Raw genomic sequence first — 27,124 nt, forward strand, 5'->3', positions numbered from 1 at the left:
TAATAAATATTCACTGATCATCAATTATCATAATTTATCGGATGAACTAGAAACACGATTACCGTTGTTGTGAATCTCTTAACAATTAACTACTTCGCGCTTAGCTATTTGCGCATTATTTTCACTATCTTAATTTAGGAATACCTACAATGCGGCAGCCAAAGAGAAGAATGTTTTATCGTCTTTTAAATCGCGCTTACACAAATGAAATCCGTGCAAGACTACTTGGTCGCTCCGTATATGATATACATACACACATTCCTTTCACATACAGAGTACGATATAATTCAGACAGACTGTAGCGTTAAATATCCAATAGCAAGTATCAATTGTATTGTACGGCGGCTCTAGTCGAACGAATATACCTCCGTAATTGTCACTCTGCACAAGGTGATTTACATTACTTAATTTTAACTTAACGTCGGTACCTTTTAGAGTATTGTTTACATTTTTTAAATGCTGTTTACCTCAAAGATTATATTTTCTCGCCCGGTGAATATGTATACGCACGCGCATGTGTATACAATATATATATATATATATATATATATATATATATATATATATATATATATATGTACACACATATATAGGGGTGAATGCAACACACCAAAAGTCATTGAACAAATTTGTTTAATGACTTCTGGTGTTGCACTTTTTGGATGTCCTTTACCTTGTGGATTATTTTCAAGGCTGATACGCCCACGTTTAAACTCGGTAGTCCATTTCTTAATTGTCGAAAACGAAGAAAAGTCCTAAACTTTAAATAAATTTTATTTGGCATTAAATCTTCTTTTACAAAAAATTTTATAACCGCCGAATTCTCAATTTTTTATTTATTTTCAGTGTTGTCTGTATCAAGACAACAATTCTGCTTTAGACAGTTGTATAAAACAAACTACTTGAAACTACTTAAAATGACTTAGTTTCACATGGATGCTTTTAGGAAAAAAAATCTTATCGATAGTGTTGTCATTTATAGTCACAGCCGAGAACTTTTCAGATCACCCCTGTATACACATGTATGCGTGTGGTAACACATACAATATATGTATATATGATATAAAAATCCGAGCATTACACTTTATTTTACATCTAATATATACAGGAAAAGAGAAACCAGTAATTTTATTTCATTTATATTATTTTTTATCGTTAATTATAAGAATTATAAATTAAGAAGACTATTAATTTATTTTCCACAAATCCTCATTTTGCCCATCTCTTTCTGATTTAGATCTATCTTGATGCGACAATTATTCTTTAGGGTGCAGTTACTTTGTACATACTTTTACCTGCGATTGTATATACATATTATATTATCTGCGAAAAACATTAAAATATATATTTTAATATATTACGTATAATGAAACTACATAAAATTATAATCTTATTGTTTGAAGTATTAAGACTAAATACACTAAATATTTAATAATACTGTTGACCCTTCTTGAACACGTCGTCTTGTTGTAACCAGTGATTCAATAAAATTAAGACAATGTACAAATGCACATTTGGTGGTATAAAAAGATAGTACATTCCCTTTACACACAACATGAAGAATTTGGTGTTACAAGGTACAGTAAATCAATGTAATTTCATAAATGGAGCAACTTTATTATCAAAAAATTTGTAGCAACGCTGACATAACAACAGAATATGTAGAATACACTTACTAATATCTTTATGAGGCATTCAATAGAATAGAATATAATAATTCTTTTTTATATTAAGTATATATGTGCAAATGTGCACAGTTCATATAAATCTACCAATATGAACAGTCATTCATGTCGATAAGGAATATCTTTTGTAGGAATATCTTCTAAACGCACCTCTCTAACAGTGTTTGTACTTAATTTAGTACAATTCTTTTAGGTCGTACATATTTGAGAGTTGTGTCGATAATAAAATTATGCGCTTAACAGTTGTTCAATAGAAAGACTTCTCAAAACTCGATTCACAGCTTGTGGAAGATATACATCTTGGAATGTATAGCAGATATAAAAAGAACTCTTATTATGCATCTAGCAATATAAGTACATAGATTTTCAACAACTTTATACGCAATTCACAGTCTTGAAAAAATGCTATATAAAAAGCGTTTTCTTTTTTACCAAATAACTCTCTAAAATATTAATCGAAATCGATTTATAGACTATGAATGTCTTAAGTTTAGATATAATTATATACATACATATTCGTGCATTGTCTCGAATCATTCTTGAATGTCACTGTTTGACTAGCTATCTTTAAGGTGCGAAAAAGTTCTGCACTTCCAGAAGTATGATAAAATTAAGTACGTTAATTGCTACATTATCACATTGGCAATAGGCCGTCTACAAAATATCTGAATTTCATATGCACTTCTCCATAAAACTCATTTAGCATTACTCTGCTGGTGTGTAAAATATCAAGTAAAGATGTATAACATGTATAATAGAATATATGTAACTTGTATTGAACCCTAGGCACAAGGTGAAAACGACGCACGGCGTCGTATGTATATGGTATTTTTAACATCTTCATAAGAGAGAATTGATCGATACTCGAATTAGGCAGAATGTATTGCTAAGTTCACAGGATCAAAGAATGCGGAAAGATCCTCATGCTTACATAATCATTAAGTACCTGTAAATTTGCAAACAGCTATCTTTACATATTTGTACGTATGTGTATTGTCTTTTTGAAATTGGTTTATGAAAACAATTTACCTCTGTAAGAGCATCTTTCGTTAGTTTAGGATACAAGTATGTAAATCCTGTGGTGTTTGACAGCTTTCCAGGCTGTAAATACAAGTGCTTATTATACAGAAGTTCTTGATCTATATAAGGGGATAGAGGACTGTTCTCCACTCCATCCTTACGACAAGCTTCTGCCCAAGGAGTCATATGTTTGTCGTTTACCTCCTCAACAACAGAGCTCATATCAGTCTACAAAAAAAGAGAGTGGTATAAGGTCCATGATAATAAATATCTTATTGAAATTTAATGAATCTTTTGATTATAATGTATCAGAAGACTAGACTATAAATTTATATAGAATATATTAAGGAAATTCTGAACTAACAGGAATTATTGATATTTACAAATTTTTTCCTGTTTGTTGGAGTTTGCAATTTTGTAAAATGTTTGAAATATATTCTATCATTCCAATATCTCCTTAAGAGCAATAAGATAAAGTTCTGCATACTTTAGCTAATGTAGACAACGCAGTGCCCCAGTAGTCATGATTAATATTAAACACGTCTGAGACTATCGCACTGATGGAACCTTGAGTAGAGTCCCCCTCATCTACGAGATTATACGTCTGACCTATTGTTTCCGGCCGGTTAGCTACATGCCAGATAGCTCTGGCAACATCCATCACGTGAACTGTATTCATATGAAGGTCTGGTCCCCAGAGCAATTTCATCATTTCTCCTAAGTGTTTATAAACCGCGCCAACTACCAATCGTGGTGCTGTGAATTGTCAAGATACTCTTTTGTTTTGTTTTTCCAAGTCAGAAAGATTTAGCTTTTTGTTAATAGCAACAAAATAAACAGAGTATTATACTTCAGGATTTACCTAGGCCATTTCTGTCACCGCAACCATACACAATGGCTGGTCTGAGTATGGTATACTTTAGATCTGGTATATTCTTCAGTTCGTGTTCCACTTGTAACTTGTATTTTGCAACAAATGTCCATGGTTCTCCAACGTCATCTTCCTTGTGAGGAGTCTACAAAGTCGACATTGTATTATAATCCTAAATCCATGTGAATTCTTTCACGTTAAAAATATACAACCATTTCAGAGAAATACCTTTTCTGAGGTGTTTAAATTGCCAGATGATATCTCGACATAATGCAAGGCTCGAATTTTGGCTGCCTGCTGAGCACAGTTTAGGCTTAATTTGTAAATACCCTCTTTGTATACTGGATCTGTCAGACCACTCTTCGTTTCCCCAGCGCAGTTAAACACATAATCGATAGGCTCATCAGAAGAAAAAGCGTTTTGGCAGGACACTTTAATAGGTCAACAAAACATTTACACATCTACTTACATATTACATTATATTCCTAGTATTTTGCACGACAGACTAAAGTATGTGATGAATCAATATTGATTAATGCAATTAATCTTGCAGTATAGAAAATAAATAAAACAAATGAGAAAGGAAAAGCTAACCATTTTTTAAACAAATATTAAGGCTTAAAATTCTTTTTTTTTTAATTTTACAGTTTAAATCAATTTATTTAACAAGACTGCCCTAACAATTACCTATGTTAATTAAATTAGCGCTTTTGAACTCGAGCAACGAGTGCTCAAACACTCGCTGATGTTTTGCGTTGAGCCACGCGGTCTGCGGTGGCACCTTGTCCACGACTCGTACGTAGGACACCAGATCGTTATCCAGCAAGTACGCCACGAGATTACGGCCGATGAAACCGCATCCTGCAACCGCAAACGGATAAAGTTTTGCCGGCCGTCACTGTCTTATCACTCTTCCGCTGCGCGCGGCCGGCGCATATACAGATATATACAGTAAGATATTCACCTCCGAGAACGATCACCCTCGCTTTCCTATCACGGGTGGGCGTTGCCATGATTTCTTGTCATTTAACTACTCGGACGTTTGTTCCCTCGCCGGAGCCTCCCGATGTCTTTGACAGAAGGGTCGTCAGGTGATTCGGTAGCCAGTCGATGCCACTTCAGACACACCGTACTCTCAACCGGTTCAGCTGCTGTTTGACTAACCTAAAACTTAAAACTCGCTCGCAGTTCGCAGTCCGAGCCTGTGATGCGATTTCAAGCCCGGGCACGCTCACGCACACATCGCACTCCCCCTATCCCTGTGATGCGATTTCAAGCCCGGGCACGCTGACCGTGAGGCATATAATTTATATATTAGTAATCATAATCAGTTATTTGCCACTGGACATATAGTCTTTAGGTTTTTCTTTTGAAATTCAATTCAATAAGTTTTTTAAAAGTGCTGTTTTATTTTATACAGTAATTTCATTATAAGAAAATAATCGCGTTTGATTGGTATAATTATAAAATAATTTATATTTACTTAATTTTTATATTTCTTCTGAAAAACTAATTTTATAAATGTTTGATATAAAAAAAAATGGAGAGCGACCTTTATTCTCTGAAAGGAAGAGTGAAAAGCCCCGAAGGGCTCTATCACCCCCATTTATGCTCTCATGTTTATATGTACTAATATATACCATCAGTACAAGTTCAAAACTCTCGATACCTATATATATAGTAAAGAATAAACGAACAGTACTTGTGAGAAATATATTAAAGTGTATTTCAAAAGTATCGTAACTGTCCATCTAGTGGTTAATAAATGATTTATTCAGAGTGGGTATAAAGGCCTAAACGCACAATGCCAGGCAACAGGTAATAGGAACAGAAATAATGAAAGAGAGAAAAGATCTTCTCTCTTTTTCTCTTTCTTTATTTCTTGTTCCTGTTGCCTGTTGCCTGGCATTGTGTTTAGGCTTTTAGACGCCGGCAACCGCCTCGGAGTCAAAACGTTAAATGGGGAAAGAGGCAGAGGAGAAAGAGACGCTCAGCCGCGAACGTAGCCGATCGCAGCCGAGCGCGCGTGCCTCACGGATAGGGGGAGTGCGTGCGATGTGTGCGTGAGCGTGCCCGGGCTTGAAATCGCATCACAGTCCACAGAGCGGCACTAGTGGGCACTAGCGTGTCTGGCGTTTGGCGTAGTTGGTCGTTGCACGTGGTGTTGTGTCTTACGAGGGACAGAAAACCATACGGGAAAATCTGATACTTTGTCCTGCAAAGGACAGAAATCCAACGGGAAAAAGAAGAAGGAAGAACCATACGGGAAGGAGGTCATAGTAGGTGTAATAGTGTACATAAAAGGTTTGTTCTTGAGGTTTGTTTTTATTCCTGCACTGCTGCACTAATGCAATAAGTTAGAATGAGAAAAAATATATTTGTCTCATTCTAACTTATTGCAGCAGTGCAGCGACGATCAGAACCAGGCCTAAAGGCTTTCATACACTTTCATATCTGCGGTCAGATGCCGACGGAGATCTATAATCAGGAGCGAGCTAAATTAAAATTAAGAGAGATCCAATTACGAGTGGAGGAATCTTTGGATCTTAATAATGGGGATCTTAACCCAGGAATAATGAAAACGCTCAAGTGTATATTCAAGATCATCGTGACATTCACATATGCATTTATATTATACGACTTAACGTTTAAAAACGGAGCGCATCTTAAAAACTAATATGGATATCGACTCTGGAGAAGATAATACTGCAAAGGGCAAAGACGATCCAGCATACAGAGATTTCCTGTTGAACAGAAAATCATCTAACTACTACAGGAAGTAAGTTAAAATTTTCTTTTCTTTCTCCCTGTTATATCTTTTTTAACGTTTTTGTTCGACAAACTGAAAGTAACTGCACGATGGCTTGATTATTATAATGCCCCTCCACCCTCGACATATACCATAACGAGATAGAATTCCAGCAAACACAGCACATTGCAGCAACATTGCGGAAATTTTGTAATACTGCTATAATGTTGCTACAATGTTATAACATTGCCACAATGTTGCTGCAGCTATGTTCCGTGTTTGCTGGGATTATTCTTGGTGGGAAACGTTCTATTCGTAATTTATTAATAATTAATCATTTCGCTTCTAAAATCGTGTTGAACCTTATCATGGGACTTGTACAGATCGAGTCTACGGTAACGTGGAAAAGGGGAGCGTAGTTATGTCCGGATCCCGTGATTTTAATTCAAAGATATTTGTTAATGTATCTGCTAAAAATAAATTATGCCCGATTTCTTCACGTTCAGTTATATCTTGCGGTTAAAATTATCCAGGAGATAAACTACCAAATTCATGCACGTGATTGGTTAAACTTGAGATTTAGCCTCCAGATAACTTTATCGGGAGGTGAAGAAATCGGGCATTAGTCACCGCAAAGCGTCGTCTATCGAATCGTCCCTAAGTACGTGTTTTTCTCCGAGCGTTTCTCTAGCCACGTGTTCGTTCGCGTTATTAGGGCCGTAAGAAAAGTGACTGTTGCTAAGTGCATCTAAACACAATAACAGGCAATAGGAACAGAAATAATGAAAGGGAGAAAGGATCTTCTCTCTTTCTTTATTTTCTATTCCTATTGCCTGTTGCCTGGCATTGTGTGATGGCCTTAACTCTAGCGTCAGTCTCGCTTTCCTTTTCCTTTTCCGTTTCTCTCGTTATTGCGTCATGCTCCCACGCATGCCTTAGTATGTCCTTTTGGGGGGAATGTCTCTGATTTTCTTACATATATCACTCAGAGTGATTCACTCTTGATCTTGATTTGCTAAGAATAGTTCGATTAAAATATGACGATTTGATTTCAAAATGTTCGACAGTTAATTCTATCGCTTGAGACGCTTCTGGCTGCGTTCCGTTTCACGCATGATGCGCATAATACATTCTTCATCCTCATTTAACGTTTGACAAACAACAACAAACAACAAGGATGAACGATGCATCATGCGTATCATGCGTGAAACGGAACGCACCCCTTGTAAACGCTTCTCGAAAATTCTCTCGCATGTGTGTGTATATTATGACTTTCGGCTTTTGTTTTGTTTCCCTGTTTTCTTACGAAGATTATGCTAGCAATATTGTCGTATCAAACGATTCGATCGCGAGACAGATAAATAAAATATTAGGACACAAAGAATATTTGAAACGAAAGAAAGTATTTGAAAATATTCGGTAAGCCTCAAAAATATATTTGAGGTGAGTTATTGCAAATCGCAAATTGCGAGCAGTGATTTCGCGCGAATTTTTTTTTTAATTTTATAATTAATTTTTAATTAAAAATTTGTCTTTTTAGTATGACTGTGTTATTTATGTTTCAAATAGAAAAAGTTTCTCAATAAATTAAAATAATCAATTCTTAATCGAGCCGAGTTTAATCCAGTTCTTAAGTTAAGTTAGTGCACGCAGATGAATAGCCAATTGTTAGGCAAACTCATTAGGGCAGTAGCGATGTATAATTGGCTGAGATTGTGCTAATTTTTACGCGGCAAAAAACGAAAATCCGATCGGGTAAATAAATTCGATCGAGTTCGATATGAATTATTTTCTCTCTCTCTCTCTCTCTCTCTCTCTCTCTCTCTCTTAAAAAAATTATTAAAATAATTATTTTTTATTCAAGGTTTACGCAGTGTTCATGCAATTATAATGAAAGCAAGAGGGACAGTATTATATATACTTATAATAAAGACGATTCGAAGAAAATAAAGTTTATGCTCAAGAAGAAAATAAAGATGATCCTTTGCAGCTTATTTCTTATGGAAGATGAAGAGGTACATAAAAAATGTCTATTAGAAATATATTTAACCCCCGCTCCCTCTTATATATCCAGTAAAAAATTGTATATTAGTTTCTTTTTTGAAATATTTCTGTAAGATTAATGATTTATTGAATTCATATATTTTTTAATATCTCTCTCTTGATGTTTAAAGTCAAATTATTAAATAGGGAATCAGGATATTTATCACTGAGAAAAATTGGAGAAACCTGAAATTCTCGAAGAATTAATTTTTTACTCTCGAAAATTGGACTTCATAATTTTTTACATGTTTTGTAGTTATTATATTAACAGACTAGTGCAAATTTTATGAATCTATAATATTACGTTGTTTAATTTTGGCCACTTACTGAATATTTTTCAGCCAATTCTGAAAATAAATAAATTATCAAAATTTGTGACAATCTTATATTTTTCTCTAAAATATTTCGGTAATATATTTCCATCAGGGTATAATTGGTTAACTTTAGGAATTAAATGATTATATATTCTAGATGTATTATGATAAAGGTCAACTGGTTTACAAATATGATAAGGTATTTACAGACCAACATCGTGAGATTGAATTCGAGAATTTTTATTTGAATATAGGTAATTTGTTTACTTTTAATGCACATTTCTAAAGATGCAATGATTTATGAATATGACGAATAGTCTTAAATGGTTTAAACTTCATGCAAATTTTAGCTCGATCGGAGAAACGGCGGGACTCGAATGCATCTTCTACGTCTGTTGAGAAGCGGCTGGTGATCGAGAAGATACCGGCGGCTACGAGTCTACCGGAATTGACCGGAATCACGGCCGGCGTCAACGAATTCCTCGCATTTAATTATTTTAAATTACAGTTTTAATATTTTTAATACACTTTCACTAATATAATTGCGTCGTATTTTAATTTTTATATTTTACTCTAATTGTATATAAGACCAATGGATACTTTCTTGTATGATTATATGAATATTTAAAATTATAAAATTAAGAGTGACAAAAGTTTAAATAAAGATTTTTGTATTTTTTTAAATTATACGGATCATTACAGACATACAAAACAAAGCTTATATGATTATCAAACGCATCTTCTAAATCTTGCAATATTTGACACTTTATTTGCCATCTTTTTCACAGTTGTTGGTGGCCTAGCATTCAGCGCGGTGGACACATCAGATAAGTTGTGTACTCGGGGACGACCGATGAGTTTCTGGCCGCTATAATAATCCCCCAATTTCCTTTTTTATATATTTCTTTCTGTTAATAACAAAATTTTTATTTTTAAAATTTTTGTTTTCTCTTCTCACACAATAATCATATAGTAGCCAGGAAATGAAGTAGATTAATATTTATTTTTAAATAAAGTTAAAGTTAATATTAATTTAGTTATGTTGAAAGTCGCATGAAAAAAAATTAACTTTAGTTAAAAGTTATGCTAAGATTAAGTTAAATTAAAATTAATGTTGAAAAGCCTTATTTATATTGAATTAGAATGTTGTAATTTTTAAAAAATTAGATTGCTCTCTAAATAACAAAACAATTACAATTCAAATAAATTTAATCCTTTTTTGCAAATAAAATTTAATATAAATTAATTTTATATAATAAATATTGTTATTTATAGAAAATCGTCTATAATTGGTTGCAAAGTTCGATACGCGCCATGGGACGTCACAAGTAAGAAATATGAAATGAGATTTGCCCATTTCGTTTACTTTCGGTTTTTAATTGGTCAATCGTTATACTTTTAAGGGCCATCTACAATGGAGAATCGTAGGCCGTAGCAGTAGTCGTAGAAAATGTCTCCACTTCGTATTGCTTTACTGTTTACAGCCTACAGCAGACATTGAGCCAATTCATTGCGTGCTTACGATGAGCGTTGGGATATTCGGGATTAGTTTTTGGTCGCCTTTCTTTGATGGCCGGCTTGTATGTTATTGCTACGTCGTTTTTATTCTAAACAGCATTGCCGTAGTTTTAGTGCTGTTACGGCTAAAACACTCCATTGTAGATGGCCCTTTACTCCTTAACTCCATTACTCCTGCTGCCATTGTAGACCCCGCATGATGCTTGGTCTACAAAGTGAATATCGGAATGCAGCCATTGAGCCTTGTCTACAGAAATCGCAAGCAGCCAGTTGCGACTTGCGACAGCCAATGAGCGCCTAGTTTCTAGTTAAAGCTCAACAATCATTGGCTGTCGCAAGTCGCAACTGGCTACTTGCGACTTCTGTAGACGAGGCTTAAAGCTCGACAATCATTGGCTGTCGCAAGTCGCAACTGGCTGCTTGCGACTTCTGTAGACGAGGCTCAATGGCTGCATTCCGATATTCACTGCCAGTACTGAAAATCTATAGTATACGTCACATACACTGGTGGGCGCTTGAGGCAGTTTGAGGATATTTAAAACCGGCCTGTGTCGACTCTCAATCTTTTCTGCTATGGGTGGTACAAAAGCTTCATTTCTGGCAATTTCTGGCGGCACTCTGTGATGCGATTTCAAGCCCGGGCACGCTCACGCACATATCGCACTCCCCCTAACCGTGAGGCATATAATTTATATATTAGTAATCATAATCAGTTATTTGCCACTGGATATATAGTCTTTAGGTTTTTCTTTTGAAATTCAATTCAATAAGTTTTTTAAAAGTGCTGTTTTATTTTATACAGTAATTTCATCATAAGAAAATAATCGCGTTTGATTGATATAATTATAAAATAATTTATATTTACTTAATTTTTATATTTCTTCTGAAAAACTAATTTTATAAATGTTTGATATAAAAAAAAATGGAGAGCGACCTTTATTCTCTGAAAGGAAGAGTGAGAAGCCCCGAAGGGCTCTATCACCCCCATTTATGCTCTCATGTTTATATGTACTAATATATACCATCAGTACAAAACTCTCGATACCTGTATATATAGTAAAGAATAAACGAACAGTACTTGTGAGAAATATATTAAAGTGTATTTCAAAAGTATCGTAACTGTCCATCTACTGGTTAATAAATGATTTATTCAGAGTAGGTATAAAGGCCTAAACGCACAATGCCAGGCAACAGGTAATAGGAACAGAAATAATGAAAGAGAGAAAAGATCTTCTCTCTTTTTCTCTTTCTTTATTTCTTGTTCCTGTTGCCTGTTGCCTGGCATTGTGTTTAGGCTTTTAGACGCCGGCAACCGCCTCGGAGTCAAAACGTTAAATGGGGAAAGAGGAGAAAGAGACGCTCAGCCGCGAACGTAGTCGAGTGCGCACAGCGCTGTCCACTAGATAGACAGTTACGATACTTTTGAAATACACTTTAATATATTTCTCACAAGTACTGTTCGTTTATTCTTTACTATATATACAGGCATCGAGAGTTTTGAACTTGTACTGATGGTATAATACTAGTACATATAAACATGAGAGCATAAATGGGGGTGATAGAGCCCTTCGGGGCTTCTCACTCTTCCTTTCAGAGAATAAAGGTCGCTCTCCATTTTTTTTTATATCAAACATTTATAAAATTAGTTTTTCAGAAGAAATATAAAAATTAAGTAAATATAAATTATTTTATAATTATACCAATCAAACGCGATTATTTTCTTATAATGAAATTACTGTATAAAATAAAACAGCACTTTTAAAAAACTTATTGAATTGAATTTCAAAAGAAAAACCTAAAGACTATATATCCAGTGGCAAATAACTGATTATGATTACTATATATAAGTTATATGCCTCACGGATAGGGGGAGTGCGATATGTGCGTGAGCGTGCCCGGGCTTGAAATCGCATCACAGGTTCGAGCGACATCATCAGAGAAATTGAAGAAACTCCGAACTCCGAACGTCCGAACCCGAAGGAGTAGCGACTATTTACAACAAGACGTTTCTATTATTCATAGAGTCGAATTTTTTATATTTAAAATGAATTTTAATATTGTTTTAAGATGTCATCAATTATTCACAGAGGCGCATTAGCATTTTAAGATATTGCTTAATTAAGACGGAATTGAAATAATTAAAGATTCGACTATAAATTTATACCTGTAATATGATCGCCCGTGTGCATATCATAAATTAATTACCATTAATATATAAAATAAGCTAGTATATAATGTTCTGATTTTAATACATAAAAAGAGGAAATAGAAATATGGACGATTATAGTATAACTGGAAGAAATGTAAAAATAAAGTTTTTTATTAATAATATAGAAGAATATGTTAATGTTATTATAGATAAAAAAAAACTCATAACAAAAAAATATTCAAGTATTTGATTATAAATTATGTTCACCAACGATTACGTAGACTATTTTGAAATTCATGTTATATTTCTCATCTTGTATGTTAAAATTATTGTGCATTTTTTATGTACGATATATTCTGGCAATTATAAGTGTGCATTTAATACAGATGAATTGTTAAAACATTAGAAGTATGCATAACCACGATTTTATCTGCTCTGAAGTTTAACCAAGTAATCGGAACAAATAATTTTATAAACAATTACAAAATGCTTTAAAATGTTCGTAACGTAATCGGAATAAGTACAAAATATTTCACATGTTGAAGATTATTTAATGCTGGCAACTTGTCATATTTATCTTCAATGATTTCGAAAATATTGAAAATACATTAAAACAACATACAGCAATGCATATATTATTGCTAGCAATTTAACATAAGATAGTATCAAAGTTACCTCGCCAACAATATAATAACATATTATAATCCTTTAAAATATAACAGTATGACAATGGCTCGAATTTTAACAAAAACTTATTTTTTTTAAGATTATCGAAGAATATTTTTGTGTGTGTAAATTGGGGAAAATGTGTTGGATTTAAAATAATCTGTACAAGTGAATTCAAAAAAAGATATATTTTAATTCCTCACATATTTATATTTAAAAACTTATATTCAAATTTAATGATCCCCAACACAATAATTAAACTTATATTTTATAATAAAATAATTAATCAACTAACGATATAACAATGTGAGAATAGTATTATTATCTTATTCCACATTCATACACGAACACATGTTTGAAAATTTAATGATCTTAGACCAGTATTCATAGTCTTATTTAAATCTTATTTAAAGATTGTCTTAAACAATGTCTTAAGATGCTAATACGGCTCTGTGATTAGTTTATGGCATCTTAAGACAGTACTTAAAATAATCTTAAATATAAGACCCGACTATGAATATCGGTCTTAGATTCTTAGTAATACATTATTTTTTAATATGGATCCAAATCAAGTTATTTATGCATTATTAAATCATTTTTCTCTACAAAAATTGTCGAAGTTTATAAAAAAACCTTACTGATTCACAAATATAATGAACAGATAGATTCAAAAGAATAAAAGAGGAGAACAGAAATAATAATATTTAAAATAATACGAACGTTTAAAAAGATGTCATAGATACGCCTTTCAAAATCACTTAAATCTAGCGAATCTGATTTCTTTGGAATTTTTGCATTATTGCAGTTATATTCTACATAAGATACAAAGCTGAATTTTAAATTAACTGTCACAAATTTATCAAAAATAACATTCTTCAATTTTTAACAACATGTAAAAAAATGAGCAGACACGTATATATTTAACAGTTAGTAAACCAAATTAAAGTTATATTTATATAGAATATATATCATGTAATTTTCTTTAATCCGTCCACATATGCTTTCTCACATAGCTTATATTTTGCGTTTGTGAGATTTTAGTGTGCATCTTTAAATATAAACATATTTTAAATTAAGCTTTTATGGATTTCTTACAAATATTGCAAGACAATTATTGCAAAATATATCAAGGAGATCGGCAGTCCCATGTGTCTTCTTCTTTGCATCATATACTTATCCTATCATATGTCTACATTTGATCATAATTACATGCCTGCTTCCTAGTTAATTTTCTATTGTATTGTGTATTTTAAACAATTATATACATTCTCATCATAAATATAAATTATTGTACATTAGACATTTATACTTACATTACATATCCAGTATTATTGATATTTTGAGCAGTTTATCTATTAAGCAAAGTGTGACAAGAATTATTCTATTCTTACTGAACCAAAATTTCCAAATAAAAAAGAAACTTTTATTTTTTTTCGTACCATGAATTTCAACATGCATTCTAAAACTTAAGGAGGCAGATAATTCTTATTGATTGTATCGACAAGACCAAAGTTAACTTTTGCTAAACTTCTTGGCAGGGAAAAAAGACTAACTTGTCTTCTTTGGCAGATATACTTCACGGCGCTTTTAGCAAAACTTTAAATTGGACTGTCGATAAAAATTAGTATTGGCATACCTTACAGTTTATTTTTACAATTTTGCTACAATAAAAGTTACTTAACACTTTATCAAAAATATGTAAACATTTTAAAGACTTCGGCCGTTGAAACCGAAGATGTCTTATTAATGTTATTTCTATACGTTTGTCGTTATTACATATACATGTATATATTTTTTTAATTTTTAATTTGTTTTAGCCGTATTACAATAAATTCTCATTAAGACTCCTTTGATGCAAGCAATTTGTCTGGCGTATCGCGATACAATAGTTGTCATTGGACTTTTAAGATAGAATTTAACTTTGTACATTATTTTTATTTTAGAAATCGACAGCAATATAATTGTAACGCATAATGAAAAATGCATGCATAAAAGAGACATAATAGAAAGATTTCTCAATGCTAAAACATTGTTACTCTAATACTTAGATAATAGATTATTTTATTTACATGATCGGTTAACAATTTATAGAATCAGGTAATGCGTGTTTTTTCCTCACATATACACACACATATACACATACACATACACACAGGCCAAGTAAACGTAATGCCTAGGCACTTTTGTTATAAAATGCAATTTCTGCATTTTCCAGACAATTAAAACCTATATATTGATAAAAATCTTCTGGAAAAAGCAGAAGCACTTTAACGAATAAGGGCTTAACATGCCTTCTTTATTTTTCCTTCGGATGAGGTATAAATTCAAAGTCGGCAATAATACGCTACATATTATATATATATATATATATATATGCTATCAATATTACACCACCATGAATTATAGTGAGAAAATTAATTTTTTTAATTGAATTATGTTTTATGAAAACCGTCATATATATTAAATTATTTATAACAATTTATATAATTTCGACTAGTGGTATAATATTGAACACGAAAACTTTCTTCGATACGACCCCTGCATTCGATTTAAAGAATTTGAAAGAATTATACTAGCCATACCCGTCCAGTATAACTTATAAATATTCATAAAATCGATCTTTCGCCCTCTAAATCTTCGTTCTTCGATGCTATTTCATGCGGTTGATGACCAGATCCGCCATAATAATTAAAGCTTTCTGATACGGACTCTTAGTGAAGGACTGTGCGACCTTGCTGGCTTCCGCACAGTGTTTCTTCGCCAAGAATCTTGTCTGTTCGAGGCCGTTAGATTTGTGTACCAATTCAAAAGCTTTTTCAACATCTCCGGGCTCTTGGAAACGGCGCATAATCATTGCATTCAATTCTGGATACTACAACAGCCAGAAGTGAACGAAACTGATTAGAAATTTACAAATGGATGTTGAAAAAATCATTGACAAATATAACATACAAAATGCCTAGTAAATCATAATATAGTTTAGGGCTTTTAACAATTTCGAAGATTCGAAGAATTTAAAGTTTCGAAATTAACGCCAAATTAAAATTTAAAGTTTTTTTCTATTAACTTCAAAAGCAACTTAAATTTCAAAGGAATAACTTTGAAATTTTTAATTCTTATGAAGCTTCAAATCTTCGAAGCTATCAAAAATAACACCTTAATACAATTAATGAAAACATATCTCAGTTGTATCATTATCTGCTCTAACACTTTGTATAACGATGAGTAATACTAACCCGTTCGCAAGCAAAAAGCACCGGGGCTGTAGCTAATCCGAGTTTAAGATCAGCGGCCGTAGGTTTGCCCATAGCTGAAGAAGAAGCCACAAAATCTAAAAGATCGTCTACCAATTGGAAAGCTAAGCCAACATTCCTGCCGTATTGGAAAGCCATCTCTATCGTGTGTTCATCGGCATCAGAAAGAATAGCGACCTAAGATAATAATTAACAACCATTTATACATGTCTCGATGGAAATAATAGATGGCGACTTTTTACGCGCTGATGTGGACTCACCGCTTTCACGCAATTGGCAATTAAGCTCGCTGTTTTTCGATAAGTCTTCGTGAGATAGTGCGCGAACCTCTCGTTTTCCGTTTCTTTGGAACCGAGTTGCATAAATTCGCCTTGCACCAAGTCAGAGACAATCTACAAAGTATTGCGATGTACTTCAACTATCGATTATGTTTCTGTTCGAGGTAACATAAGACTTTTTTACAAGTCCTCTATTCTTTAGATGTTTTAGATATCTTGACAATCTCCAATCTCTTATTAAATAATTTAATAATTAGAAGCATAGAAGCTTTATTTGTTAAAATACTTAAATGGATGTTGTAATAATTAATGGGTATTGTAATAAACAGTGCGCGTTAATTAAAAGTAATAAATTCACTAAAGATTGATTACAGATTAATAATTTTGTCACAAATTAAATAATTTCATGCTCGTTTTTCTAAACATTAGAACGAAAAAAAGAGATAGGATAACAGACAAGCAATTATTAGATAGAATGCATAATATTTATTTCATAATTAAATAAAAATATTTCAACTTTACTTGCAAGGGAACCTCGCGAATCCGAAAATTCTGATTTTAATGAAACTTGGCATAAATGTAGAGGGGGTAAATACATGAATTTAGAAATTTTTTATTTAGATGTATAAACGGTTTAAAGGATTAAAACCACCCTTCAAAAGTTAAAGATTTTTGCCTTTTCTCAATGTTTCTCAATATCTCGTAAACTAAACAAATATTAAAAGATGTTTTATACAAAAGTTTTACAGCATAAATATCTCTACTTAAGGGGATACTAAACTGCTCTGTTTTATCACTAATTTTTTGGACACGGAAATCTTTTTATTGATTGCATGGAATTGAAAATTTTTCTCCAAAATTAAAGTACAGATAGTAACGCGGTGCGCTGCGATCAATTTCATACGAAAAATGAAAGAAAGTTAGAAAATTATAGTTTTGTTATCGAGTTCTGTAGTCGACTCGTAAAAACATTTGCTGCGTATAAAAGTTTTAGACTTTGTACGTATAAAATAAGCATGAGGCGCACTCGGCATTTTAACAAAGAACAATACTATGCTTTTAAAATAAGCCTAGGAACCTTAGAAAAAGTTTTCCGTGTTTAAAGAAATCCTATCTGTTTTATCGACAAAATTGTACAATTTGTTCTAAAATCCTTCTCCACAATTAAAGTATAGACGATAACAGTGTGCGGAATACATTAACTTTAATTCTGGAAAAGGATTTTTAAATCTATAAAAGAAATACATACAAAATTTTGTTAATGACGTGCCTAAATGACTCTACATTATCGACCTCGATCAAGTTTGATGAGCAGTTTAGCATCCTCTTAATTATGCTATTCATTTTTTTTAAAGTTTTGAAAAAAAATTTTTTTCAAAAAATAAATAACTTACAAGTTTAATAGAAGTATTTATGCTGTAAAACTTTTGTATAAAACATTTTTCGATATTTTGTTTAATTTATAAGATATGTCGAGAAAAGGCAAAAATGTCTTTATCTTTGAAGGGTGGTTTCACCCCTTTAAACCGTTTGTAAGCCCAAATAAAAAATTTCTAAATTCATGTTTTACCCCCTCTACATTTATGCCAAGCATTAAAATCAGAATTTTCGGGTCCGTGAGGTTTCTTTGTTAATAATTTTCAATCTATAGTTACAATAAAATAAGTAAACAAGAACCGCAACATAAGAGTGTAATAAATTTGTAATAATTTTAAAAATTTTGTAAAAAATTAAAATGTTAAAATGTTAAGTAAAAATGTTAAAAATTAAAAAATTACCTGACTAATGGTAATAGTCACATCATTATTTTGGATTCTCGAGAGTATCATGCAGGCAACTACCAAGATGTAATTTCCTGCCATAGCAACCTACGAATAAAGTAATCACTTAAGAAAAACTCTTGTCTCATCAAATAAGACATTAAATTATTTATACAACAATTTAAAGATTTCATACATTTTGGGGGGAAAATACATATCACTTGGATTAAATTAAATAATACAATTTTATTAAATTGTTATATAAATAATTTAATAATAATAAAATTGTCTAAAAACAAAGAGTAATGCAAAATTCTGATTCAACCGCTTCGCGCGGTTGCTCATTACGTTAACTTGCCGTCACAACAAAGTCGACATGGTTCTCCGCGATTATAATCTGGACATGGTTTCCTTTCACTGAACATTCTTCAAATCAAAGCCAAATGGCTTCGAGAAGGTGTTACGCGACTTAGACGCGCATTCAATTTTGCATCTAGTCTCCTTTTTAACTTTAAGAAATATCTATTTCTAACATTGTTAGGTTACTTAGTACGAGGATAAATTCATCTATGCTTTAAAGTCAATATAATCGACAAGTAGTTCAAAAGTATAAAGATAAAATACATAACATTCATAAAGAATTATTAGGAGCGCCCAATAATCACAAAATATCAATATTAATTTATTCTGTATTATACGTGTTGCTATTTATTGATTAAAACGATATCTCTTATTTTACTTGTTAAACCTGTAAAAGTATTCGAGTGTAATATGACGATGGAAAGCGATCGAGATACAAATCGATATCATGTTAGAAATTTAATGTCTAACATACTGAAATGATAGATCGGATACAATGCCGAATGTTTCATTAAGTTTATCGTGCATTCAGTTTCGGTCTACCGCTCTGCGGTCAGTGTATCCATTAATGTAAAATTGTGGATGAACACATTGCCTGTGACGAGTGGCGTGCCGAAACCGCAACATCTCGACGACTCTTAATGATCGCTTACTGTGTCGTATGTTGATTTCTACATTTCCACACATCGAATTCTAAAATCAAAATACGTTATCGCGCTTTCTTATTTTTTTCTTTTTTAATTTAACTTATTTTTATGGAAAACCTATAAAATTCTTACAATCTGTTTCAAAAAGTATATCGTGAAGCTATCGTTTTACGATAAATACGAAACATTATGAAACATTTTACGATAAATTCGGAAAGTACGACACGGTAAGATTTCTGTAAAAAGTTTTCACTATTTCATAATTAAATAAAGAACGTGATTACGTGCTTATTTTCTTATTGTTAACTTCACTCTGTTAATTACTCAAAGACTTCAGTGTCCATAAATTTGTAATTGAAAACTTTATTCTAAGAGTATTAAATAGTTCATAAGAAAAGACTGTCCCGTGATTTCGGAATGTCTGTAAAAAGACGTTAGAAGCTCCTGGACTGTCATCTTGGGCAATGTTTTGGTCAGGTAAAGCTGGTAAAGCGACTGACAGAAGAGTGTTTCGTGTGACAATGGCTAAGCCGATGAGTGACTCAACGAACGGCTCGTAATTTTGAGTTTCACATCCGGCATCGGCGGCGATGCGCCGCCTTATTTTCACGCATCTTAGCTGCGATAACCGAAAGACACCTGGTAGGGTTTTCCCTCCGGGAATAGCACGCGGTCCGTGTGCTGGCGACACTTTCTTGCAATTACGCGACAAGGCGGACGTTCCGCTAAATAAACATGAATCAACGCTGAAACCAACGGTCCACCTGCGGGGCTCATTAATTCCGGTTAATGTTATCTGCGGGAAACAACTTACGTATTTTATTACAATATTTTTGTTACAGAATTGTTCGTTCTAAGGTTTAATGAGATGAAGAATTAAAGTATCAATTGTAAAATATATATATATATATATATATATATATATATATATATATATATATATATATAGAAATAATATATAGAAAAAGGTCGTCAATATTGGAATAGACTTCCTAAAACAGTACCCTCTTATTTCTCGAAAACTAAACGTTGCACTATTTTAATGCTATTAATATTATTATTTTCCGAATTCTCTTGTTACACAACATGGTTCATTAATTCAATTTTTATCACTTTTACTCGGATAAAAAAGTTATTAAATAACTCCTACATATACTCAAATATATTTAAAAAATATTTGTATGGTTGTGCATTAAAAAAAAATGTATATAAATGTTATAACTAATTATAATCAAATATTTTCAAGAAAAAAAAAGACAATGTTCCAACGTGTACATTATTTGTAAATATATAAAAAATAAAATATTTTGCCAATATTTATCATATTAATATATCTAACATTACTTTCCTAATTTATTACGATAATTGACATTACTTTTGATAATTAACGAAAAAAGGTCTCGTCTCTTGTTTTATTTCTCTCAGACATATTCTGATTTGCAGTCATTATCTTCGAATTTCACACCTGACTAAATGGCTTACATTCGTACCACTTCATCACGCAATCCTGTTACTGGTAGGTGTAACTCAAAGATAATTATTATATATACTGCAGCAGGAGTTCTCTCGATTAGCGATATGTTAATGCGAGAGTCTGTTACACAATTCAACATCTGCGTTGTCCTCGCTCAGTCGATGCACCGAAGACCTAACGTCGAAACTTTCGTGACCATCGTTGGGCTTTCCATTTCTCTGGACGGCGCTAATTCCATCATGCGTCAAGGTTGTAACACTTTTGTAGCTTCCTTTTGAAGCGTAATGTTTATGCACGCTACTCATCAGAATCCATCATGCAAATTGCAATGCGTTGTATGTATATACATTTATTAATTTTTACTCCATTTGATTTAATTCGTTATCTCTCACGATTGTCTCTCATCTCGATGTTCTAACAATATTTCCGACAAATTACTATTTTTGTAAGCCCTTGGCTTCATTTCTATAGAATCGTAAAATCCGATCTTGTATCTCGTCGCATCTCACAATTATGCGATTACATTCTGTGTGAAATCTAAGGAGTGCCTGAGAATATGGTCTGGCCTTTAATCGCGAATGCTCATAGTTGTAAGCTGTCATTGCATTTCACAACGGCAGCTTACGGTTGCGATTCGCATTATTGCACGACGCGTATCTACAATATGTGAACACGCGTCAAGTTAGAGGCATTAAAGCGACAAAAAGTTTCATTACAAAATTGTAATGTCGCAAGATCAACGTAGATACTAGTAGAAAAAAAAGTAAAGCTTCAATACTTTCCATATGACACTCTTTACACAATTATAATGTTCTTTTATATAACGCCATTCGATATACAACATGGTCACTGACATGGTGTCTAAACAAACAGAATGTAGTTATGTAAAAGTGATTATTAATGGATTCTTTTCACTAAATATATAGAGATATATTGCATGCTATATTTCTGAAATCGTAACACTACAAAAAGAACTTTTAAGATATGTTGTATAGGAGAAGGAGGGAGGGAGGAAGAAAGTAACGATCGCTAGTCACAGTAGCTTCGCGCGTTCTTGACCTAGCACTGCTCCATCACGCTTTCATTTCGCTGTGTATACACGCACGTGTACAACGAATGTTGATAGTAAATGCAGCACGATCATTCGCGACGCCAATCGAAAGCTAATTAATTAAACGCTAGAAAATGTCTCGCAACTAATAGATATGGAAAAGCGCGAATGAAATTCGAGCGATTGCGAAAGTACGTCGTATGTTAAGCGCGCGTTTGAGAGTTGAGTTTTTCGATCGCGTCACACGTGTCGCCCACCGTCGAGTTCCAACTGTCGATTTCTAATACATGTAACTTCAACGAGCCAGATTGACTTCTTACAAACAGTAGCCACTTTCAAAATAGTTTTATTATATATCGTTTAGCATAACGAATAGCGCTTGATGCGATCAATTTTCCTATTGTGCTCCCTACCGTGCTACTGAATTTTTCACATTTCACAACAAACACCCGGACCAAGATCCGCTTCCGGTTCCCAATCTAGAAAGCAAAGGCCGACGCTTGGTCGTGAATCACATTAGCCTCTTTCTTCCTTCGCTATTTTAGAGAGAGAGTTTGAATTTCCATCGTCGTCGAACCGCTAGCTATCGTAATGGTCACTTTCGATGATCTTTTTAATATAAAATTATTTTTTATATTTTGTACACATAAAATATCAATAAATATATATTTTTTATAATATATAAATATAATATATAATATTTTTTATTAATATAAAAATATTAATTTTATATTAATATTTTTTTATATTAATTAATTAGGAAAGAGGACCGGTTCTGAGAAATAGAGAAATGCGATGTGTAAAAAGTATGTCAATCTTTGCGAATCAAAAAATAGGATATAACTTACTTTCTTTTGACTCCATACAGCATTAACGGACGGCTTGCCACGACGGATGTCTGACTGGTCGATCACATCGTCGTGCAATAAAGAAGCACTGTGAATCATCTCAGAGATCATTGCGATTTGTCGTTGTGAATGCAAAAGAATGCTGGAAAAAACGAAAAAGATCTCTTGTTGTAGATTAAATCGTTCACACAATTATATATTGTAATATGTATTTCCCCTTCCTCCATGTACATAAATTATCTTTTATTAATTATATATTATTATATTATTAATATATTTGTAATTTAATATTTAGTAATCTCTTTTAGAGCAATGTCTATATTGGAAATCTCAGATTTCGATAATTTTCAATAAAAATTTAAATCCGTAATATAGAGACTGAAATTATTAGATTAAGAATAAAAGTATGAATACATTCAACATTTTTTAATTTTCGGATAAATTAAAAGTTCTTTAGTAGTGTCTAAAATTTTTAATAAAACATTCTTTCAAGCGTCACGTCGGGAATAAATTCAGTCTAGAAACTTGTTCTCTGTTTTTAAGAAGCTGAACAGCTGTTTCAGTCTGATAATTTTCGCGCGTTTACAATTAAAATATACTTTCATAAATCGTGAACCAATTGATTCGCTTTTCCTCGGAGGGTGTCTCAAAGTACCTACACTGAGAAAAAAAATTGCTAGATACAAATAAATATTTCTTTGAATAGTGCTAATAATATATTTTATAGAAAATCAATAATATTTATTTCAAACAAGTAATATTTTCTAAATTATAGAAAACTAGTACTTGTTTTAAATAAATATTATTGATTTTCTATAAAATAATGTTATTAGTACTATTCCAAGAAATATTTATTTAAATCTAGTATTTTTTTTCTCAATGTATAATCGATACATAATGAAATCGTATATATGATAGAATCATACCTAAATAATCTAACATCTTACGACGCGTATTAACGCGCTTCTCATTCACGAGGTCGTTCCATTCATACGCGTTCATATGTAGTATACTTGTAGTGCAATATGCGATCGTCGCTTTTATAGATATCTCTAACGCATACCACTTTGCCGACACTTTTAATGCTTTCTAAACGTCGTGAGCATACGTTTTTATACGTGCGGAGATTCACCGTGCCGCGCACGTAGCGTTAATAAAAAGGATTCTTTCACGCGCAGTTACCATAATCACAAGCTTCTTAACATTTTTTCTAAACGTTGTTCCAAAATCTTACTCTTAAAAGATCAATTCTTAGTTATACATAAACACGCAGGAATATTCATAAGTATTTATATTTATCAGAATACTATTTCTTTTTTCTTTTGCAAATACCTCGCATGAATATACATCTCCTAAAAAATGACGTGTTATGAATGCATAATTAAAACAAGAAAATGGAATATTAATATAAAACGTACTAATATATATACTTATATCTAAAACATATACATATACTTATATTTAATCTATTTTTATTTCGACGTATAGTCAAGAATTGATTTTTTAATTGTAAAAGGTTTTGGCGAAGAGGACTAAAGAATAAGAAAAGAGGGAGGGAGAAAGAGAGAGAAAGAGAGAGAGAGAAAATGAGATGCTGTGTTCTTTTTTCTAAAAAAATCAACGTTCTTTCAATCTCGAAAAAAGGATTAGCCGAGGATTAAGTTTTTGCATTTTGCTAAACTTCGACTTGTTTGCTCCTCTAGTTTGCTCCATTTGCTAGCTCCAGACTTGTAATGTCGCGCATTATCAAAATTTCTTATCAATAAATTTCAGAAATATATGTAGAAATGCATCTCCACTTACTTCCTTCCGTTGTGATAATTAACAGCTCGTGCCATGAGTATGGTGAACATCGGTCGAATTGCTTTCCCCTGGCCATCGAAATAGTATCTGCTTATAGCTCGTAATTCTTCTGGGGTGGTGTTGGTGATAAGTTCCTAAAATACATTATATCTCAATAAATATTAATAAAGGATCTGAAAACTGGCATGATAAAAAAAAATTAACTTCGATGATCGAATATCGATGTATATATATGCAAAGTAAGAAAGTTTCGTATCACATTATTTTTAGAATTTTAATATTAAATCTAATAATACTCCGCGAATGAGAGAAACAATTATTTCGTGAAATTTAAAATTTATAATATAATTTATTCTATATTGTATCTTGCATACAAATTAACTGTAACCATACGTCAAATTAGCTCTAAAGTTCGCCTTAATTTAGCAGGGAATTATGTTTCTATTACTTTCTGGAGTTCTTCTAAAATTTAATCCGTATATTGCCACCTTTCTTTTGGTTACAATTTAAAAAAAAAAAAAAAAACTATTCAGGCAGAGTACGTAATCAGAAGAGAAACTTGTGTGTGCTGCTCTCGTCCTTTCGATGGTATCGGAACCCGTTCCGTGATCGCGGATTAAATAAGCGTCAGACAGCTGTCTTCGTTGCAATAATCGAGAAAGAACAACGACGTCGATCGATACGAGCTGCTTTAGATTCCAGATGCGACACCGATTGAAAGTCCCCCTCTGGAATTTGGCCAAAGCCGAAAAGAACGCGCCCGTTACGCGTCTCTCGAGGACTTCGACGAGCTTGCATCAGTGTCGCTTTTCGCGCGGCTCACGCTACCGGAAGTCGATACTGGCGAACCTGAGGAGATTCGATATCGCTCAGATATCGTTACTGTGCCCGCGATACTAACAGTCGATTTCTCTAACTTTCCTCAAATCAAATGACGAGCCAACGTTGAAGTTATGACGGTTCGTTGAAGGCAATTTCTTTTGTTTCTGTTCCAACGTTCGTAAGTACCGACAATTTGTCTAATCGTACCTATTTCAAGGTATCGGCAATTTTGGTATAATAATTAAGAATTTGCTAAAAAAAAAAAATTTAGAACAGTTTGAGATTCCCAGATTGATAATGTGGCTATCATCTCGAATAATATCGTTCGTACAGATTGGGCGAATTTCACACAGTTTGTCGTACAGCGATCGTGAGTAAAAGTTCTTCTCTCGACCATATGCAGACCGTGAAGTCGAGCTGCTTTCGCTTACGGGCCGAGACGCCTTAAGCAGAGGCGCAGCCGTGTGAAAATTGCTCTTCATCAATATTTCTAAACGCGCACCTTCGCAATTATTCTTGTCACTGAAGAAACAAAAATCCCGGACATCCAAGTGACATCCACCGTTAAAAAATTTACATATACCGTTACACGTGTAAGAAAATGCGTACTTTTTTTTAAATTTTTTGTTCTTATATTATACGTATTACAATACATAAAACACGAGATTTCCATGTAAATGCTTCAACTTTTGAATGATTTAAATTACAGAACTCTACAAACTATTCATTTGAAAGCAAATTTATCACACTTTACGCGTGACTAAACAAAATTTTAATAACGTTTAAGTTTTACAAAAAATATGTATTTAAATACTCGTTTCGTAATTTTTAAACCTTTCCCTACAGAATTATAAATTATAAAAAATTAACATTCCTTGATTTAATATCTTTAAAATATTACATTTTGTCTGTTTATATTTTTACATTAAAAATTAGTAAAAATACAATAAAAATATACCATCTTGAGAAAATTCTGAGAGAGAAAGAGAGAGAGAGAGAGGGAGATTAGCAGAGAATTAAGAAAAATATCATGTGCCTGTTTTTATCCTGGGTTAATAGAAGTTAACGAAACTATGTCATGCGAAATCAAAGCTCGATTACGCAGTCTTATCTAATTATTCCTTTTTGATGCATGCGTTTTTTGCCGCACCACTGACTCGTCTTAGGTTGACCGGCACAATTTCACAATAGTCCAGCGTACGTAATATCGATGAAGTCAATTACATAAATAGCTGCTAGACGATGTGCTGTTACTTCCCGAAAGTTTCTCGAGGCTATCCATGTGAATGACAATCGCCTCCTCGTAGAAATGAGAATTAATAGCCTTCGACTTCTTTTATGTAACTAATTCACTTATCGGTTTTTGCAATTAACAGCCGCATTGTTCATCGATTTTACGCAAATATTTACATGACAGTTGCTGATATTCGTGGAAATTTGGCAAAAAAAATTCTAATCAAAGTGATTAAATCAACTTCATTTTCATAATATAGCGATAAACAAAAAGTTACGTTACAAATGTGACTAAAATGTTCATATTTTATTTACTATAGGTTTAATTTTTTCGAAGAGAAAAAACAGGCTGGAAAAGCGTTTTGTTTTCTAATGAAATCAAAGTAAAAAGCATTACCAGATGTATATCGTCGAATATATCCTTAATGTCATCCTCTACAAGTCTATAAGGATCGATTTGGTAATCGGGCAAAGATCCAGGCATTTGCGTTTGCATAGTGCTCGTTGCCCTCGCGAGACCTATCCTGCTGTCCCGCGTGTTCGCTTTGTTCTGCAAATGGAAAAAAAAAGAAAGTTCTG

The 27,124-nt window shown here is 32.7% G+C and overlaps 3 protein-coding genes across 7 annotated transcripts in view; 1 reads left to right on the top strand and 2 right to left on the bottom strand.

Annotated features, from left to right (window-relative positions):
• Window positions 1–1,596: 1,596 nt before the first annotated feature.
• LOC105838413 lies at window positions 1,597–4,987 on the bottom strand. 2 transcript variants are annotated; one of them, XM_012683957.3, is made up of 7 exons: window positions 4,541–4,983; window positions 4,264–4,437; window positions 3,805–4,007; window positions 3,568–3,721; window positions 3,193–3,461; window positions 2,715–2,933; window positions 1,597–2,631 (listed from the first exon to the last, which is right to left on the bottom strand). In XM_012683957.3, the coding sequence occupies exons 1-7, from the start codon at window positions 4,587–4,589 to the stop codon at window positions 2,578–2,580; spliced, it is 1,122 nt and encodes a 373-aa protein (XP_012539411.1). In that variant the 5' UTR covers window positions 4,590–4,983; the 3' UTR covers window positions 1,597–2,577. The 2 variants fall into 2 exon arrangements, with proteins under 2 accessions (XP_012539411.1, XP_028048277.1); XM_028192476.2 differs by having other exon boundaries at window positions 1,597–2,933; window positions 4,541–4,987.
• On the top strand, window positions 4,442–9,390 carry LOC118645682. 4 transcript variants are annotated; one of them, XM_036287302.1, is made up of 6 exons: window positions 4,442–4,527; window positions 5,673–5,880; window positions 6,041–6,355; window positions 8,190–8,340; window positions 8,840–8,936; window positions 9,033–9,390. In XM_036287302.1, the coding sequence occupies exons 3-6, from the start codon at window positions 6,255–6,257 to the stop codon at window positions 9,194–9,196; spliced, it is 513 nt and encodes a 170-aa protein (XP_036143195.1). In that variant the 5' UTR covers window positions 4,442–4,527; window positions 5,673–5,880; window positions 6,041–6,254; the 3' UTR covers window positions 9,197–9,390. The 4 variants fall into 4 exon arrangements, with proteins under 4 accessions (XP_036143195.1, XP_036143196.1, XP_036143197.1 ...); XM_036287303.1 differs by lacking the exon at window positions 4,442–4,527 and having other exon boundaries at window positions 5,067–5,880; window positions 5,979–6,355; XM_036287304.1 differs by lacking the exon at window positions 4,442–4,527 and having other exon boundaries at window positions 5,067–5,880; window positions 5,982–6,355.
• A 4,183-nt stretch (window positions 9,391–13,573) lies between these two features.
• LOC105831936 (decaprenyl-diphosphate synthase subunit 1) overlaps window positions 13,574–27,124 on the bottom strand; it is a 39,047-nt gene continuing 25,496 nt past the window's right edge. Inside the window, exons 2-8 of the mRNA XM_036287413.1 lie at window positions 26,943–27,095; window positions 24,491–24,624; window positions 22,688–22,829; window positions 18,326–18,415; window positions 16,530–16,661; window positions 16,252–16,446; window positions 13,574–15,887 (exon numbers count right to left, since the gene is read on the bottom strand). Of these exons, the coding sequence (XP_036143306.1) occupies window positions 15,666–15,887; window positions 16,252–16,446; window positions 16,530–16,661; window positions 18,326–18,415; window positions 22,688–22,829; window positions 24,491–24,624; window positions 26,943–27,095 (1,068 nt within the window). The 3' untranslated portion in view covers window positions 13,574–15,665. The remainder of the gene's footprint in view (window positions 15,888–16,251; window positions 16,447–16,529; window positions 16,662–18,325; window positions 18,416–22,687; window positions 22,830–24,490; window positions 24,625–26,942; window positions 27,096–27,124) is intronic.

The sequence above is a fragment of the Monomorium pharaonis genome, chromosome 5, assembly GCF_013373865.1.
Source record: "Monomorium pharaonis isolate MP-MQ-018 chromosome 5, ASM1337386v2, whole genome shotgun sequence".
NCBI classification, from domain to species: Eukaryota; Metazoa; Arthropoda; class Insecta; order Hymenoptera; family Formicidae; genus Monomorium; species Monomorium pharaonis.

Excerpts from the sequence above, each read along its gene's own strand:
- LOC105838413 (XM_028192476.2), bottom strand. The coding sequence starts at position 4,589 with ATGGCAACGCCCACCCGTGATAGGAAAGCGAGGGTGATCGTTCTCGGA. Across the intron at positions 3,722-3,804 it reads ATTTAAACACCTCAGAAAAG|ACTCCTCACAAGGAAGATGA; the intron begins GTATTTCTCTGA and ends TCGACTTTGTAG. Across the intron at positions 2,934-3,192 it reads CGTTGTCTACATTAGCTAAA|ACTGATATGAGCTCTGTTGT; the intron begins GTATGCAGAACT and ends CTTTTTTTGTAG.
- LOC118645682 (XM_036287302.1), top strand. The coding sequence starts at position 6,255 with ATGGATATCGACTCTGGAGAAGATAATACTGCAAAGGGCAAAGACGAT. Across the intron at positions 6,356-8,189 it reads TCATCTAACTACTACAGGAA|GTTTACGCAGTGTTCATGCA; the intron begins GTAAGTTAAAAT and ends TTTTTATTCAAG. Across the intron at positions 8,937-9,032 it reads GAATTTTTATTTGAATATAG|CTCGATCGGAGAAACGGCGG; the intron begins GTAATTTGTTTA and ends TGCAAATTTTAG.